This window comes from Petromyzon marinus, unplaced genomic scaffold (assembly GCF_048934315.1).
Source record: "Petromyzon marinus isolate PM22_M1 ecotype Great Lakes invasive population unplaced genomic scaffold, UKy_Petmar_22M1.pri1.0 PM_Scaffold_43, whole genome shotgun sequence".
Classification (NCBI taxonomy): Eukaryota; Metazoa; Chordata; class Hyperoartia; order Petromyzontiformes; family Petromyzontidae; genus Petromyzon; species Petromyzon marinus.
Window position 1 is genome coordinate 157,731 of NW_027423424.1, and position 18,318 is coordinate 176,048.

The window sequence follows — 18,318 nt, forward strand, 5'->3', positions numbered from 1 at the left end:
GCTAAGCCAGAATCCATCTTCTCGGTTGAAATTGTCTCTGTGCTTGTATATGTGGATAGCCTCATGAACGAATTTCTCATGGTAACCAGATGGCTTACAAAGAACCTCTGTCTTGGAAAAGTCAATGTCATGTGAGCCTACTGAATTATAACAATGATCTGCCACGGCCGAGGTGTTGGTCCTATCGTGTTTAAGGTCTGCTTTGTGTTCATGAATGCGGTCCGAGACATGGCGTTTGGTTTCTCCAATGTAACTACTACCACAGAGGCAACTTAGTTTGTAGATACCAGGGTATTGTATGTCCGGAATCACATCTTTTACAGACGGAACCAGATCACGGATTTTATGTAATGTGTTGAAACGGACCTGGATCTTGTGGTGCTAAAGTTGAGGGCGCTTTGTTCCTCTCACACAGCTTAAAGGCCGTGATCTGAACGTGGCTCTTTCACTCCAGCGCTGTCCTACCAGACAGTCTCGTCCCTTCACCTGATGAAGGCCGCTTGTGTTGTGGCCGAAACGTCGTGAGAATATTATTGTGTTATTTTATTTTATCAATTTATTAATTTATTCTCATTCTACGTCACTTTACCGAAAGAACCAAAGAAGATGAATCATCGCAGTCACGAAAGCTTTAAATCGAAAGATTACCAAGGTTGGCGATGTGTTGGATTATTACATCCGCGAGTCGTGAGAGATGGCGACGACTTGGGGGGAGGCCTTCATCCCGCAGTGTATGGACCACGGCTGATAATAATGATATTGATTTTGTTTTCACTTAACAATTCTATAGGATTTGCGTAATTTACTCCGAAGTCTTTGCAGTATTTTGGTATTTCATTTGAGTTATGTAAAGTTAAACTTCCATTACTAGCGGTGGTAGTGGTCTTTCTCAGACCACTTCATGATATACTAATCCTGCTCCATGTCCACTCGGTATTGCTGTGGTGGATGCGTGTTGATTTAATTACAATCCTTCCACTGTGCTTACGTGTGTGTTTATTTAACTTTATTTAAACATCCCGAGTAGTTGTGGTAGCAACGGCGTTCTGTGATTCACATTAAAGGTTTTTGGGTTAGATCACGTAAGTATAAATGTGTCATAACCCTCCTCCATCCAACACAGCCAGTAAGCTTGATTTGGAGCTTTCGTGACTGAAGGAATTACTTTTTGGTTCTTTCGGTAAAGTCACGTAGAAACAAAATAAATTAAATAATAGAATACGACGTTTCGATTGCAACACAAGCAATCATCATCAGGTACGAATGAATGAGAAAAAACAAACCTGGTCAACTTAGAAATATAATGCAATACAACGTAATCAACCCTACCTGGTTGATTACACTCTTCCAAAGATTGCTAAATTTGAGAGACAAAACACGGACATGGAGACACATATACAGACACGTCAGCAGAGAGAGACACACACATAGGCACACAGAGAAACATGGCCTCTGTGTCGAGGACTTAAATAGAGAGAGCGGGGGGCAGAGAGAGAGGGGGGGTAGATAAATTAGCACGTCAATGAGAGCTTTGGAGCTTTCGTGACTGCAGGAAATACTAAAGAGAACATGGAGACACAGAGAAAATCAACTGAATAAAAAAACTTAGTAAAATTTGGGAAAGTATTGCAATGCAACACAGAGAGTCGGTCAACACACAATTAACGCATAGCCTGGTTGATTACGTTCTTCCAAAGATTACTAAATTAGAAGTTAAGTGTAAAATTTGAGAAAGAGACAAGACAAACACGGAGACACAAAGACAGACACAAGCAGAGAGAGACAACACATTTACAATTTGAGTACGAGGATTTGCTGGTAATTGCATTCAGCATCATCGGGCGATTTCACAAATCGTACTCGAATTGTAAATGTTGTAGATTTACTCTCCAATACACGGGTGGGCTGAAGTAGTCATTAATTGGCGCATTTTGTTTAAGTGACAAACCTGACTGGCTGTGTAGGGAGGTAGAGGGTTACTAAACATTTATACGTATGCGAACTAACACAAAAACCTTTATTATGAATAATATTGCTTGCAAAAGCCTACGTGTGAAACTGGCGTTCTGTTAGTCTGCTGAAACAGCGTGTGCACTGAGGGTGAATCTTGTGTGAGGATTGCATCAGGGACACCCTAGGCCACTGCATTTGCATGTTTTCCAATTACTTCAACGATAACCTGATGGGAATTAATTGTTGAATGCTTAATTCCGACCTGCAACGGTTGTGCGTAATCTGATTGGGTTGAGTGCCATTTTACTGCAGGACTTTAACAGAGGCGAAGGCGTTCAAGGTGCTGAAGTTAATACGCCGAGCAATAAAAAGCCGAGCAATAAAACGTGCGGGGCGGGCATGCGGTTCGCACAGTTAAATTGTGTGGCACGACCAGGAAGTGGGGGTGGGCGGGGCGTTGATTTCCCCACCCAGAATGCGAAATCAACAAAATCAGATCCGATCCGAACGTTAATCACTGTCGCGGGTTTCACATTTCCATAACTTGTAAACAATTAACACATTCCTGTGGAGGGAGCTGGTAGGAACGTTGGGTTGCTCGGTCAATGGCCAGGGTCAACGGCGGCGTGGTGTATTCCGCAAATATGCCCGACTGTGAGGGCGGCCAGAAGCCGGCGTGAGTAGGTTAAACGTTGAGTTTTATAAGGGCACCACGGGGTGACCAGCCCCTCCCCACCCAGCCCCACCCCTCCCACCACCCAGCCCCACCCTCCCCTCCCCACCCAGCCCCTCCCCACCCAGCCCCTCCCTACCCTCCCCTCTCCACCCAGCTCCACCCTACCCTCCCCTCTCCACCCAGCCCCACCCCTCCCACGTGGACAGACATCCACAGACATACACACATAATCCCCTGCCTCCTGTGAGAATTAATCCCGGTTGGGCTTCCAGTCCATATAAGGGCATCACGGGGTGACCAGCCCCTCCCCACCCAGCCCCACCCCACCCAGCCCCACCCCTCCCACCCCCCACCCAGCCCCACCCTCCCCACCCAGCCCCTCCCCACCCTCCCCACTCAGCCCCTCCCTACCATCCCTTCTCCACCCAGCCGCACCCCTCCCACGTGGACAGACATCCACAGACATACACAATTAATCCCCTGCCTCCTGTGAATTAATCCCGGTTGGGCTTCCAGTGCACTACGTTTCCTACCAGTAAAATCACGCTGTACACATCTGCCATCCACACGCACCCATTCTCAAGCGCTGTCCAGGCTCGGCGCTGCTGATATCTGGTGACATCCCGCACCAAAGACAAAGATCCCCTGTGTAGCCTTAATAGACTGTTGGAACAAGTGCTGTTCACAAGAAGCGCCTATGAAGGCCAGCACGGCACACGAGGGGGTGGGTGGCCAGCACCATGCCCGGCGGCCTTTGTCTCCCCAGCGGCGACATTTAAACATCGTACCAGGTGATAATTTGAGGCTGAGTTGACCTAGGGGAGCCGCTGTACGGGTTCAGATAATCGTCACTGGTGTTGACCTTGAGCGAGAATCGAACTTGGGTCGCCAGGTTCATAGCGCAGTACACTAACCACTGCACCACCACTCTGCACCACACACACGCGCATACTACACCACACACACATCCTGCACCACACAAGCATCCTGCACCACACACATCCTGCACCACACAAGCATCCTGCACCACACACATCCTGCACCACACAAGCATCCTGCACTACACACATCCTGCACCACACAAGCATCCTGCACTACACACATCCTGCACCACACACATCCTGCACCACACAAGCATCCTGCACTACACACATCCTGCACCACACAAGCATCCTGCACCACACACACACATCCTGCACCACACACACACATCCTGCACCACACACACACATCCTGCACCACACACACACATCCTGCACCACACACACACATCCTGCACCACACACACACATCCTGCACCACACACACCCTGCACCACACACACACATCCTGCACCACACACACACACCCTGCACCACACACACACATCCTGCACCACACACACATCCTGCACCACACACATCCTGCACCACACACACACATCCTGCACCACACACACATCCTGCACCACACACACATCCTGCACCACACACACACATCCTGCACTACACACACACATCCTGCACCACACACATCCTGCACCACACACACACATCCTGCACCACACACACACATCCTGCACCACACACACACACACCCTGCACCACACACACACATCCTGCACCACACACACACATCCTGCACCACACACACACATCCTGCACCACACACACACCCTGCACCACACACACACACCCTGCACCACCACACACACCACAGCTGTCTGCGCACCCACGCCCGTCGGGTGAATTCTCCCGCAGGCGGCGCCAACGGTGGAGTCCCTCGTGAGTCGGTCGACCAGCATGGAGAGCGCCGAGGGGTAGAAGTCCGTGTCTCCGTCCAAGGCCAGCACGTAGGTGTTGCGCTTCTTCCTCTGCGGCGGTGAACGGGAAGTAGTGGCATGGAGACAGATCAGCAACAGCGGTGGCATTACAGCCGTGACCTCGTACAGAGCGAGCAAAGCAACCGTCTCACTTAGCTCCTCAACCCCAACGCTCCTTCTCCTACCTCTAACAACCAAACACACAACGTATGCATGCTGTATGCAAGGAGGATGTGTCCCCCAATATTCAAATATGCTCAAAATGTCCCCCCCAATGTATTGCTATAAAATACATTTCTGTTTATATGATTGTAGTTATGGTTGTACTTTATTAATCCCTGATCTCTGCCATTACATACAATGAAACAAGAAAAGGTAAATAAGAAAAAACAGAGCATTGGAATACAATACACTATTAGACATTATTGTAAAAAAAAGTCCTATGTGTTAGTGAATATTTTTTTTATATATTTTAGGCAGGAAATGGCAGGAAACCAGTATTCAAATTAAGATTTTTTTTTTCTGGGGGAGACCCCCTGGAAGACTTAGTCCCCCCCAATGTTGACTCCATGGCTACGGCCTTAGCTGTATGTATATTGTATGTATGTATAACTTCTTTCGCATCGTATGTAGCCAACCATGTTCGTCAGGAAAGGATACAAACTAAACACAAACTGCATTTCACAGAAATGAGTGTTCAAATAGATTATTTAAAAGTGCATAGCTCCAGTGGATTCCTAATAACAACCACGCGGGTGGAGGGATCGTTTCTATCTGCAGTGCTACAACCTCTGGAAACAACCTCCCTGAAGCGGTGCGCACACTCGACTCCATCGTCACTTCATTAAGTGACAACTCAACAGCAACAACGCGGCTCTTTTCGCTTGCGTACACCAACAACTAACTCCGGTCATCCTCGCAGTAGCGGCTTTGGGCGAGCCATCGAACAAAGATGGGCACTGCATCTCGCGCTTTCAGATGCGCTTCTACGGTTGTCTGGAACGCTCTTCCTTCCGATATTAGGAAGCAACTGGAGGTTTGCACTTTTAAATAATCAATTAGATTGGAAACTACATTCTCTAGAACTGCTTTTTGTGTTTGGTTTGTTGTCCTGCCCCCACACCTCCGATTAGCACGGTTGGCTACGTACGGTGTGAAAGAAGTTAAACATAAATACAAATAAATTTCAGCCGCAAACCTATTTTACACTTCTATTTTAAACAACTGTAATAAGTGTATATATTTTTTTCTTTTTGTATAGAAAGTTATATTGCTATTGTAGTGACCTATATTGGGTCACTATGGCGTTTAGCGCCAGCTACTGACAGAATAGGGGAACTGTGCGTGTTAGAGCCTCTCTCTGGCACCAGAGTATGTTTGGCATGGAAGGGCGCCCTACGGGGCATGCTTCTGGTGACTATCAGAGAGAGGGCAGTTGAGGACGTGACAGTCTAGGTGAACCCGAGAGGGCACGTGACCAGAACAGGAAAATGAGGGGGGGCAAAAGGTGGCGAGAGGGACACGTGATATTAGGCCCAGAACCTTCTGGTAATATCCAGAAGGGTGCGTAGCCGAGGGCGGAGCCAGGCCACGCTCAGGGGCATAAAAGGGAGGTCCCGAGAGCCGATCCAGGCTGTCTGTTGGAATGGAACGCGTCGGTGCTACGCCTCGTCGATCCTCGGTCGTCGGTCTTTACGCTCGGCATCGTGGGCCAGGCAGTGTGTTACTTACTGACCCGGTTATGTAGTTACCCCGTTGTGTCTAGTTACCCGTTGTCGTCTAGTTAACCTGCTGTATGTTTATGTAGTTACCCTGTTGGGGTGTAAGAATAAAGGTGTTGCCTCCGAGTTCAAGTGTGTGCCTCCGTGGAACCCAGTACACTATTTTGAGTATCAACGTGATGATGGCGCGTTGAGTGACAGATTGTGCCAGAAAGGCAACCAAAGATTAACTTCTAAATGTGCCGACTCTGTGTGCAGAGACACGCATAGTGCACGCTATGACTGGGCCACTGAGCAATTAGCTCTTTTCAGAAGCGACCTGGCTATCACAAATAATAGCTCAACAAAGTGAATTATCATTTGGATATTTATAGCAGCCAAATTCACGAAATGTGTGATGTTGATTCTAAATGTGCTGGGAAAAACCGGAGGACCCAGAGATATATCCATGCGGCCAAGGGGAGAGAGACACGTAAACTTAAAATATGCAGGCATCAGGGTCGGGATCGAACGCAGTGCCTCCTGCATACCAAGCGAGGTAGTTAAAATCTCGCCATGGCGGCACCCTAGCAGGGTGTATTTGGCCTACACTTCCACACTGCTCCCACGTCTTGGGAGAAGTATAACTGGGTAGGCCCTGCACGTTCCCTGGATGGGCAGCTTGCGTGCGGTTCGCGTGCGGTGGGGTAGAGTGTGAATACTCACACTCTACCCCACCGCATGTAGAACTGCCCATCCACGGAATGTGCAGGGCCTACCCATTTATACTGCTAAGTTGAAAGTGGCCTCCCCTATGTCGGCTTAGCCTTAAATGAGTAAACATTAGCACTGGTGAGACAAAGACGGATGGGCGTGGTGTTGGACACACGACCCGCTCGCATGCCATCCCACCCTTAACAGGTGCTCGCTAACAGCACTTGCCTCAACAGTCTGTTAATGGATATATGAGGCGTCGTTGTCTTTGCAGTTTACAAAATCCTTACCTCTACCCATTCCTCTTGTTCATCTTTCTTAACTGTGTGGATCTTTTGGTAGATCTTCCAGCCAAGGAGGTAGTACAAGTACATCACCTGTACAGAACACGTCAAGGGGTTTAATAACAACAATCACCATCAGCAGCAGCAGCCGTGATTGATCCACTACTGGATTAAGACCTACCCAAGTCGTCGCGATGTTTCATGAGATCCTGAGTCGTTATCCACCCAGAACCTCTATTACCGACTGATTCCATCGCTCCATCTCCCCAGTGGTCACCTCTCTGCAATGAGTTCCATTCTTTGGCTGCCGCTCCGTTATTATTCTCGACCCAATGGCCATGACAGCGCGTGCTGCTCAAGTGTAACTCAACAGCGCTACCAACCTTCCCCCCACCCCCCCCGTCGTGGATAGAAGGCAATAGAACAACACGCAAATGAGCATCGGCGTGAGATTGCTGTGATACATCGATAACAACCCTGGTGCAGTCATCATCATCATAGCACTCAACGGGTAACACCACGGAACACCAAATCAATCGAGTCGGGGAACACTCGGTCACGGACAACACTGCTGTGTGCAACTCGTTTACAGCACTTGCCCCAAAAAGCCTGCTGAGCCTATACGGGGTATCTTCGTCTCTATGGTGTGCACTGATTCGCACGTGAAACGAATAATTAAGCATCACGTGATTTAATTTCAATATGAGAGCATGACTCTCGAGGTAGCATACAGATGGCTTCAATAGATGTGAGCTATTGCCATCTGCTTCTTACGGCTGATGCTGATGTCGACTCGTAGAGCGAGCTGTAAATTTACATCGAGGTGGTTGACGATCCAGATGATTGCGTCAGGAGTAGCGGAGTGGCGAATCATCGCTGCTGTGATGATGCCTCTCCCTTCATTCGTGTTGTGAATCGGGTGTTGAGTCGTTGTGTGTTCAGTCGCTCTGTTCCAGGTGGTGACCACTGTCGATATTAGGAATGCACCGAAGCTGTGCACTTTTAACTCTAGATTGGATACTAATTTATTTAGAACTGCTTTTTGTGTTTATTTATTTTTATCTTTCTCTGTACCACCAATTAGCATGGTTGGTGAGGTACAGTGCAATAGAAGTTCAACATACATACGTATCGTCGCCGGACACTGACCGGAGATATTTACTTTTCCAATTGTGCATAATCGTCATCGTCATGTATAAGCACATCAGCTGTTGCTGTTGCTACTATGCTCTAAGTGTGGATGCGGTTGTAGGGTTTGTGGCCCAATGAGATTTGGGGCAGAAGATCTGAAGCCCAGGGATGCAACAAATACCTGGGACCAGCGCTTGCGGTGGCGGATCATCTCCTTGTCTTTGAGGTGCACGCACAGCGAGTTGCCGTGCGGGAGTTTGTAGAAGAGTCGCGCTCCATACGGTGTCTGAGTCCTCTCCATTGAGGGCGCCTCTTGTGGAATCTTCGAGTTTTTCTCAAAATACCTTCACATCAGCAGCAGCAGCACAAGCGAAAAAGAACACGTGCCCCAATTACTATGTTCCATTGCTGCTACTGCTGTCATATCTGGGATGAAGTCCCCAGTTGCCACCTCACTGCTGCACTCGAATTTTTTTTTTATAATTTTGATTATTTTGCTGCTATAAATTTCCACATGATAAGCCACTTCGTTACGCTATCATTTGCGGCCAGTGCGCTTCTAAAAAAATATTATACCTCAGTGGGTCTTACTTGGTAATCTGTCCTATACTTTGCACTCCTATCGTGTTGTTTGTTGAGGTAACGGTCTGACCCGCCCCTGCTGGACATCTCTGAAATAGAGCTTTTAGCTCATCGAATTCCTCCTGCAGTATAAATACATATTCTGATTCGGAATTGAGTAAAGCAGCAGCAGTCGTGGGTGACTGATGATCCAGCACTCAAAGATTATTTCCCAGTCGTTTGCTCGCTCTCTGCCAGTCAGTCGCCTCCGTATCTCACTTCTATCGCTACTACTTCTATAACCATTGTTACTGTTCACACGAACTTCGCTGCTCGATTGCTCCACTCATGGCGAGGGCCTCGGTCGCCCAGACTGAGTCGTCTCGTTGCCCAAATTCTTACCAACGCACGAACAAAAGACAAAGATCCCCCCGTATAGCCTTCAACAGAGTGTTGGGGCAACGGCTGTTAGCCAGTAGCACCCATGAAGGCCGGCCCGGCACACAAGGGGGTGGGTGACCAGCACCACACCCGCCTGCTTTTATCTCCCCAGTGCTGCACCGTTTGTGTAAATTATGTTAAGCGCCTAGTCCGCTCTACAGCAAGGTTGGCTACGTATGGTGCAAAAAATAGTACAACAGATGAGGTTTCTGCTCAATTCAACACGCGCGTGAACGTCCATCTATCACACCACCCACCATAGTGTCTCTGTTTGCCGGCCAATTGTCAGTTTGTGCACCTTCGGATTTGCACTCAACAACGGTGATGGTGACGCAAGGAAGGCATTGCTAGCCCTGCGATCCGCACTCACTACGTTCATCTACGTGACCATCACCAATCGTCATCGTTCACCATGATCTATTCACTTCTGAACGAAGGCATCGGCGCAACCTGTTGCCATCCTTCCCGTGGTCTCTCGCACCACGAGCTGAGCTTAACTACCCCGTGTCGTCCCGTGCTTTGTTATTACAAGGCCCGTGCCTCTATCCATCCATCCCTCCCTCCCTCCACCCACCCACCCAGCTCATCGCTACCACAGAATAACATCCGGTGCACTGACCGGCACATTTCAGCGATGACGTCCGTGAGGCTGGTCACGAACTGGTTGACCCCCATGCGATCTCCCTTCCTCTCGAAGGCGTCGTCGAAGTAGATGTGAGCCGAGAAGTCGTACGGTTCCCGCTTCACCGTCTTCCCCTCCTCCTCCTCATGATTATTCTCCTTCTCCCACTTCTTTTCCTCCTTTTCCTCCTTCTGCTTCTTTTCCTCATTCTCTTTCTTCTTCTTCTCTTCTTTATTTTTTTCCTCCTCCTCCTTCTTTCCATCCTGCCCCTCCTTCCCCTCTTCTTTCTCCTTCTTATTCTCCTTCTTCTCCATCTCCTCCTTTTTCTCATTCTTCTTCTTCCCTCCGCCGCGGGAACCGACGTTGAGATCCATTGGCTCACTCCTGTCCAGCCTGGCAGCGGCAAGGGGGAAGGGTCGTTATTGTTATCCCGCCACACGCTCCCCATCGAGTCAAGGTCATGGTACAGCATCGCTCTCCTCTGCAATCGAGCGCTCTCCCAAGGTCTCCCGCCGAAACGTTTCCTACACCTTTCTCATCCCACTGATCACAGCAAACTTCCACCGCATCCTACTGAGTTCAACTCACAACGACCTCTACCCATCGTCGGCACCGGCTTCTGGATGAGTGCGTTTCTCTGTAGCTGTACCAGTCAGCAGCCGTCTGGAGCTCTCTCTGTATCTCCCACTGGTGCACACGCAGCAGCAACCAAGAAGCAGACTTTAACCCATCCAGGCTCTCATCTGTCCAGGATCTCACCTGGTTGAGGCTCTCACCTGCCCAGGCTCTCACTTGTCGACGCTCTCAATATTAGCATGCATCATAATATTTTTTGTTGCGGGAGCCCAGACGTGTTAACTCAAGAGAAGTTTACAGCTTGCACAATTCACAAACATCGTTCAATGGTCACATACAAAGAACGGTCCGCGTTAAACACGATCAGCTGATTAGTTGCAACGTTCGAAGGAGGGCAAATGTTCTCGAGGTTAGTAACGCGCTGCTCCATGTGAAGATGTCATATTTACGAGCATCCAAAGAAAATTGAAAATACACCGCCCACAAATACTGCACTGCGTGTAAGCGGTTAAATGTCCAAGGTCGAAATATGACGGTCGTATATGCGACATGGTAATATGGCATTGCTGTAGATTGTCCAAATAAGAGCCACAGTAATGTGGTTCTATTTTGTTTAACATGTTTTCACCGGCATATGCATTGCTGCATATATCACGATATATTTCGATTTAAAGCTTTCGTGACTGCAATGATTCATCTTCTTTGGTTCTTTCGGTAAAGTCACGTAGAATGATAATAGAATAATAAATTGATAAAATAAAATAACACAATAATATTCTCACGACGTTTCGGCCACAACACAAGCGGCCTTCATCAGGTGAAGGGGGCGAGACTGTCTGGTAGGACAGCGCTGGAGTGAAAGAGCCACGTTCAGATACGGCCTTTAAGCTGTGTGAGAGGAACAAAGCGCCTTGACAAAGGAATTAGCATATAATTTAGCATTGAAATGGCTGAATGATTAGCTTGTGACTGGTCACAGAAATAGCTATGTTAAAAGTTAAAGCATACACACCCGCAGAGGCACCCATTGTTAAAGGGATTAGCATAGAATCTAGCATTGAAATAGCTAAGTTAAGGCATACACATCTTGACAATGGAATTAGCATAGAATTTAGCATTGAGATAGCTGAGTGATTAGCTTGTACCTGCTGCAGAAATAGCTTGTACCTGCTGCAGAAATAGCTACGTTAAAGTCAGAGCATACACATTCACCGAGGCCCTTAGTACAAATCAAACAGGAGAATTTAGCGTTGAAATAACTAGGCGAATCCAGCATTGAAACAACTGAGTGATTAGCTAGTGACTGGTCACAGAAATGACTACACATCTGAGCTATTCACAGTACTATATAGTGAACCAATAAAAACTAAAATATAAATTACCTTCATGTTATCAATAAACTCTATATTCTCCAATCAGCTACGATGACCTTCAGACCGCAGCTCTTTCGCCAGCATTGCCTCTTAATACCTCTCACACCACGGTTAATGGTATAGTTTTACAATATGGAGCATACTAGGGCCTCGCAGCTGTCTCTCTCCCCCTCCTCTGTTCCGACCATGGACGAACTCGTCCGTCTGAACGGGGCCCGTAGCTATCCGTGGTGCTGAAATTTGAGGGTAAGAATCCACCCATTTTTTCGCCATATAGCATTGTGATATATAACGACTTGTTGTTGGTAGCTTAGCTGATTGGAGAATATAGAGTTTATTGATAACATGAAGGTAATTTATATTTTAGTTTTTATTGGTTCACTATATAGTACTGTGAATAGCTCAGATGTGTAGTAATTTCTGTGACCAGTCACTAGCTAATCACTCAGTTGTTTCAATGCTGGATTCGCCTAGTTATTTCAATGCTAAATTCTCCTGTTTGATTTGTACTAAGGGCCTCGGTGAATGTGTATGCTCTGACTTTAACGTAGCTATTTCTGCAGCAGGTACAAGCTCTATTTCTGCAGCAGGTACAAGCTAATCACTCAGCTATCTCAATGCTAAATTCTATGCTAATTCCATTGTCAAGATGTGTATGCCTTAACTTAGCTATTTCAATGCTAAATTCTATGCTAATCCCTTTAACAATGGGTGCCTCTGCGGGTGTGTATGCTTTAACTTTTAACATAGCTATTTCTGTGACCAGTCACAAGCTAATCATTCAGCCATTTCAATGCTAAATTATATGATAATTCCTTTGTCAAGGCGCTTTGTTCCTCTCACACAGCTTAAAGGCCGTATCTGAACGTGGCTCTTTCACTCCAGCGCTGTCCTACCAGACAGTCTCGCCCCCTTCACCTGATGAAGGCCGCTTGTGTTGTGGCCGAAACGTCGTGAGAATATTATTGTGTTATTTTATTTTATCAATTTATTATTTTATTATAATTCTACGTGACTTTACCGAAAGAACCAAAGAACACGATATATTTTTTTCAGGACACTTTAAACGTGCAGTTTAGATTAATATCCTCAAATCTCGTTGAGCTGAAGGGAGGGGCGCGGTAGCGTGGTAGCCTGACTGGTGTGGTGCCCTGCAGAAATGAATGTACGTATGTGTGGTGGACTTATTTCACACCATACATACCCAACCAAGATAATCGAATGTGCAGGAGAAGGACAACAATCTAAACACAAAAATAAATTCTGAAGAAATTAGTTGTCAATATTATTTAAAAGTGCATAGCTCCAGTTGTTTCCTAATATCGGAAGGAAGAGTGTTCCAGACGGCCGCAGAAGGGCATTTGAAAGTGCGCGGTGCCGTGACCACACCCCATCTGCATATTCGCGAGGGACCCCCACTGGCCCTTGGGATCCGGCCACTTGATGGAATTGGGCGATAGGGAATACACCACCTCAGGATGGACGAGATGATCTTCGTCATCTCCTCCTTGGTCTCGTGCCACATGGTTGCGCACAAGTAGATCTTCACCCTCTCTTGCTTGTGGTTGCTAGAGGATACAACGAGAAGATGAAATGTTCAGATTGAGAGAGGGAATCGCAGAGCGCGGTTCTCTGTTTTATGCATTGGGCATATTGTGGGATGGACATATTTCAGTCTGTAGAACAGAAGGGCAAACGTCACAAATCGTCATCATTATGAAATAAATTCAGAAAGAAAAAAATCCTGCTTTGATTACAATGCTCTTACTTAACCTCTGACACACAAAAAACTAAACATAGACAAAGGCATCGATCAGACTAACACAAACTAAAAACAAAGATCGCCCATAGAGCCTTGAGAGACTGTTGGGGCAAGGGCTGTTAGCGACTAGCACCGATGAAGTGGGAAACGGGACTTGAGGGAGTTCATGGCCAGTCACACAGACACACACCTAGTCACACAGACACACACCTTGTCACACAGACACCTAATCACACTTACACCTCGTCACATAAATACAGCAAACAAAAAGAGTTCCCCTGTGTAGCCTGAACAAACTGTTGGGGGACGTGCTGATAGCGAGCACCTATGAAGGCCGGCACTGCACACAAGCGGGTGGGTGGCCAACACCACGCCCGGCCGCCTCCCCAGTGGTGATGTTTACACACCACACCAGTTACTAATTTGAGCAAGGGGAGGCCATGACCTATTCACACACACCTACTCACAGAGACACCTAGTCACACACACACACCTACTCACAGAGACACCTAGTCACACACACCTACTCACAGAGACACCTAGTCACACACACACACACCTACTCACAGAGACACCTAGTCACACACACACACCTACTCACAGAGACACCTAGTCACACACACACACCTACTCACAGAGACACCTAGTCACACACACACACCTACTCACAGAGACACCTAGTCACACACACACACCTACTCACAGAGACACCTAGTCACACACACACACACACCTACTCACAGAGACACCTAGTCACACACACACACCTACTCACAGAGACACCTAGTCACACACACACACACCTACTCAGAGACACCTAGTCACACACACACACACACACCTACTCACAGAGACACCTAGTCACAAACACACACCTACTCACAGAGACACCTAGTCACACACACCTACTCACAAAGACACCTAGTCACACACACACACACCTACTCACAGAGACACCTAGTCACACAACCGCCATTCGCCACTAAGTGGCGGTGACGTCACCACGACGCTTGTGCCAGGCCATGTGCACCTTGAGGCCACGTGAAGTGTCAAACGCCCGCTGGCAGGAGGTCACGGGGCAGACCCAGGTGCTACGGGTCGACTGACTGAGATGACTGGCTGATGCACCACCTGTGCCAACCTGCTGTGCTTTAGCCACACGGCGCTCGGCTCGTTGTTGTGAGCGTCGCTCCTCCGCCCTCCGTTGTTGTTGGAGGGCGACTGCCTCCAACTGCCCAGTAGCATCCTTCACGAGCCTCTTCCACAGAGGCCGATCTTGACACCGCTGGTACCAGTCATCGGCAAGTCCACTCAGCTCCACGTCCCCCTGTACCACATCACTCCATCTCTTCTCTAGCCCGTGCCGCGCCCGCCTAGCCCCCTCGATCCGGCCGAACAAAAGCCGTTTCGACATGCGGTGGCTGGGCATGCGGGTTACATGAACCAACCTAGTCACACACACACACACCTACTCACAGAGACACCTAGTCACACACACACACCTAGCACCTAGTCACAAATTACTCATAGTCACACACGCAAGTACAATACACCGCACCAACACCAACACCAACATACGGACCTCCTCTCCTCCAGCACCACCACCTCCTCCTCCTCCTCCTGCTGCTGCTGCCGCCGGTTGAGCAGCAGCCCCGCGACGAGACACGCAGGCTGCGGGGTGCGGCGCACGAAGAGCTCGCGTGTGCGCTCCATGCGCCTCGCGTCATCTGGGCGCAACGCCGGCGCCGCCGCCAGCAGCAGCGCCGCCAACCACAGAGCCCCGGCGCCGAACGTGGCCACGGCGTCCACTGCGGAGTCCTCGCCGGCGCCTACGAACGAGCAGACGGCGGCGGCCGTGCGGTCGTAGAAGAGTGAGGCGGTTGCGGGCGTCGTCCGCTCGGAGCCGTTCCACCGTCGGACCGACTCGCAGTCGTAGCGAGAGTCGCCCGAGGCGTCGAGCGCGAGGTGGAGGGCGAAGACGACCGCCAGGGCGGCGGGCGTGCCGAGGCAGAGCGGCGCGGCGAAGCAGCTCCCCTGCTGGCGGATCTTGCAGGCGGCGTTCGCGAGCCACTTGCAGAGGATGGAGGCGCCCACCTGCACGCCCAGCAGAGCCAGGGCGAGCGCCATGCTCTCGCGGTGTTCCGCGATGCCGGCGATGGCGCTGAAGCTCCTCCACTCGCCCTCGACGCCCGCGTCCAGCAGCACGACCGCCACGATGATGAGCGTGCGCACGAGCGAGCCGTAGAACTCGGCGAGGTTCCGCGATTCTCCGATGGCGTCGCGGAATTCCCGGAGCCAACCGGCGGGCAGGAAGTTCTCCCACCACGACAGGGACACGAGCAGCAGGCTCAGCAGCAGCAGCGCCAGGTGCGCGAACCTTCTTGCCTCCGTGGAGCCATCGTCGGGCGCCACCAACGCCGCCTTGGCGACCGACAGTGCTAAGGCGACGAGACAGCAGCAGAGGGAGGCCAGACTCAGGAGCTTGGACGTCCGGGGCGGCTTCCTGCGTCCCGTCCACCTGCCGCCGAACTGCAGCGAGCTCGGCACCAGGGTGACACCGTTGAGGAGGAGGATGCTGCTGAGAAGGTTCGCCGACTCCGCCGGGAGGACGACGATGGCCATGAGCGCCGCTCCGAGGCCGATGAAGCCTTCCAGCAGGCAGTTCTGGGTGACGGCCAAACAAACTCAAGGACATTGAGACTTAAAGAGATTGAGGATTGTTGGAATGGTGAAACACACGCCAAACAAACGCCGGGGCTATCGTGGTTTGTTTTTTAAAGGCCTAATTGTCGTCTTTGTACAAAACAGGTGACAACTGCGCTGGCCAACGTTGGTGAGGCTTGGGAAAAAATCAACCCCCACTGATGGACATGGCCCAACGTGGATTAAAGACAACAACAAGACCTCCTTAAAAGGAATGCATACATCAAGGCCCCGCAGAGTTTGTTATTAAGGTTGTTATTGTTTCTAGCTTTGAAGCTTTCGTGACTGCAAGGATCCATACTCTTCGGTTATATTTGGTAAAGTCACGTAGGTAAAAAATAAAAACAAAAATCACGACGTTTCGGCCACAACACAAGTGGCCTTCATCAGGTGAAGGGGACCGTACTGTCACGAGGACAGCGTTGGAGTGAAGACAGTCCAGCCCAGGTCGCGTCCTTTTAAGCTGTGTAGGAGGACACAAAACGCTTTGGCAAAGGAATTAGCATAAAATTACCGTAAAGTGCAATAGGACCGGCAAGGAGGGGGGGAGGGGAGTGTGAAGGGGAATGAAACCATCTTCTCGGTTAATATTGTTTCTGTGCTTGTAAATCTGAACTGCCTCGTGGATAAATCTCTGATGAAAACCCGTGGCTTTACAAAGGACATTGGTATCGGAGAAAATGATATCGTGATCACCCACAGCGTTGTAACAGTGGTCAGCTACGGCAGAAGAATTCGTTCTGCCGTGTTTCAAATCTAATGTGTGCTCGCGAATTCGGTCGGAGACATGTCGCTTTGTCTCACCGATATAGCAATCACCACAAGTGCAGCTCAATTTGTAAACCCCGGGGTACTAAATCATACCAAACATTAAACTAATTTCAATGGTACTATATTTATCCAAGTAGTGATATACAGAACTTTCATTGCAGCTTATTTCACTTCAAACCACATTTGTAAACTCCCCTCCCCCGTGCTGGTCCTCTACGTTACGGTCATTCCCCTTCACACTCCCCTCCCCCTCTCCCCCCTCCTTGCCGGTCCTCTTGCAGTTTACGGTCATTTTATGCTAATTCCTTTGTCAAAGCGTTTTGTGTCCTCCCACACAGCTTTAAAGGACGCGACCTGGGCTGGACTGTCTTCACTCCAACGCTGTCCTCGTGACAGTACGGTCCCCTTCACCTGATGAAGGCCACTTGTGTTGTGGTCGAAACGTTGTGATTTTTGTTGTTTTATTTTTTACCTACGTGACTTTCCCGAATAGATCCAAAGAGTATGCTGTTATTGTTGTTAATTGGCCTTGGGCACCACTGCCAACGCAGCTGCAGCATCCCCAACATACTCTTTCCACATTTTGTATGTCCAGCAATGGATTGTCAAATGACTCCGTGAATGATATTCATTGTTTCATTTTTATTAGTGACATAGACGCGATGTTGCTGCTGCGAGGTAATGGTCAGCACAGTCGACGTGCAATTCCGTAGGCCGCCGGGTCTATCTCCCAGTGCGGCAGCTGAAATAAACGGGCGAGTTTGTGACCTCTCCTCGCTCTGCCCACCCAGAACCAAGGGAGGGCGGGGGGGGGGGGTCTAGCAGAATCATTTACATTTATACTTGAGGAATGCGATGAGCTATACAACTCTTTTTCTTAGATGTCCATACGAGGTGGGTCAGATCGTTACAACAACAAACAATACAAAAAACACGTAAGTGTAAAGTATGGGAAAGATAAGCAAATCACTTATAAACAGTATTTACAAAAAAAACTTTACTTTAGCAGGTAAAGTCCACTGAGCTATTAGCTTCTTTTTCAGAAGCCATAAACGATAGCTCAACGAAGTGGCTTATCACGTGGACATTTATAGCAGCCAAATACTCCACCCAGGGAGAATATGCACACTCCAAATATACAGGCGTCAGAGTCCGGATCGAAATCACGACCTGTATACTAGGATAGGAATATAACATCTCGCCATTGTGGTGACCCATTCACTTCCTCTTCCCTCCCCTCGCCCCTCAAC

At 49.0% G+C, this 18,318-nt stretch overlaps 2 protein-coding genes across 2 annotated transcripts; both read right to left on the minus strand.

Moving 5' to 3' along the window:
- Positions 1-3,208: 3,208 nt before the first annotated feature.
- LOC142923340 (chitin synthase chs-1-like) lies at positions 3,209-9,143 on the minus strand. Its single transcript, XM_076064417.1, has 4 exons — positions 8,441-9,143; positions 7,135-7,221; positions 4,206-4,481; positions 3,209-3,241 (listed from the first exon to the last, which is right to left on the minus strand). The coding sequence occupies exons 1-4, from the start codon at positions 8,558-8,560 to the stop codon at positions 3,209-3,211; spliced, it is 516 nt and encodes a 171-aa protein (XP_075920532.1). The 5' UTR covers positions 8,561-9,143.
- A 263-nt stretch (positions 9,144-9,406) lies between these two features.
- LOC142923337 (uncharacterized) lies at positions 9,407-16,449 on the minus strand. The gene is made up of 4 exons (XM_076064414.1): positions 15,177-16,449; positions 13,305-13,400; positions 9,881-10,276; positions 9,407-9,416 (listed from the first exon to the last, which is right to left on the minus strand). Exons 1-4 carry the CDS (start codon positions 16,214-16,216, stop codon positions 9,407-9,409), a joined length of 1,542 nt encoding a protein of 513 aa, XP_075920529.1. The 5' UTR covers positions 16,217-16,449.
- Positions 16,450-18,318: the final 1,869 nt, after the last annotated feature.

Bases quoted from the DNA above. Each gene is read 5' to 3' on its own strand.
- LOC142923340 (XM_076064417.1), bottom strand. From the start codon at position 8,560: ATGGAGAGGACTCAGACACCGTATGGAGCGCGACTCTTCTACAAACTC. The intron at 7,222-8,440 runs GTATTTGTTGCA...TGTTCTGTACAG, and splicing joins ACCGCAAGCGCTGGTCCCAG to GTGATGTACTTGTACTACCT. The intron at 3,242-4,205 runs GTGTGTGTGTGT...GGATGTCACCAG, and splicing joins ATGTGTGTGTGTGGTGCAGG to ATATCAGCAGCGCCGAGCCT.
- LOC142923337 (XM_076064414.1), bottom strand. From the start codon at position 16,216: ATGGCCATCGTCGTCCTCCCGGCGGAGTCGGCGAACCTTCTCAGCAGC. The intron at 13,401-15,176 runs GTCCGTATGTTG...TGTATCCTCTAG, and splicing joins GTGGTGCTGGAGGAGAGGAG to CAACCACAAGCAAGAGAGGG. The intron at 10,277-13,304 runs GTGGTGTATTCC...TGCCGCTGCCAG, and splicing joins ATCATCTCGTCCATCCTGAG to GCTGGACAGGAGTGAGCCAA.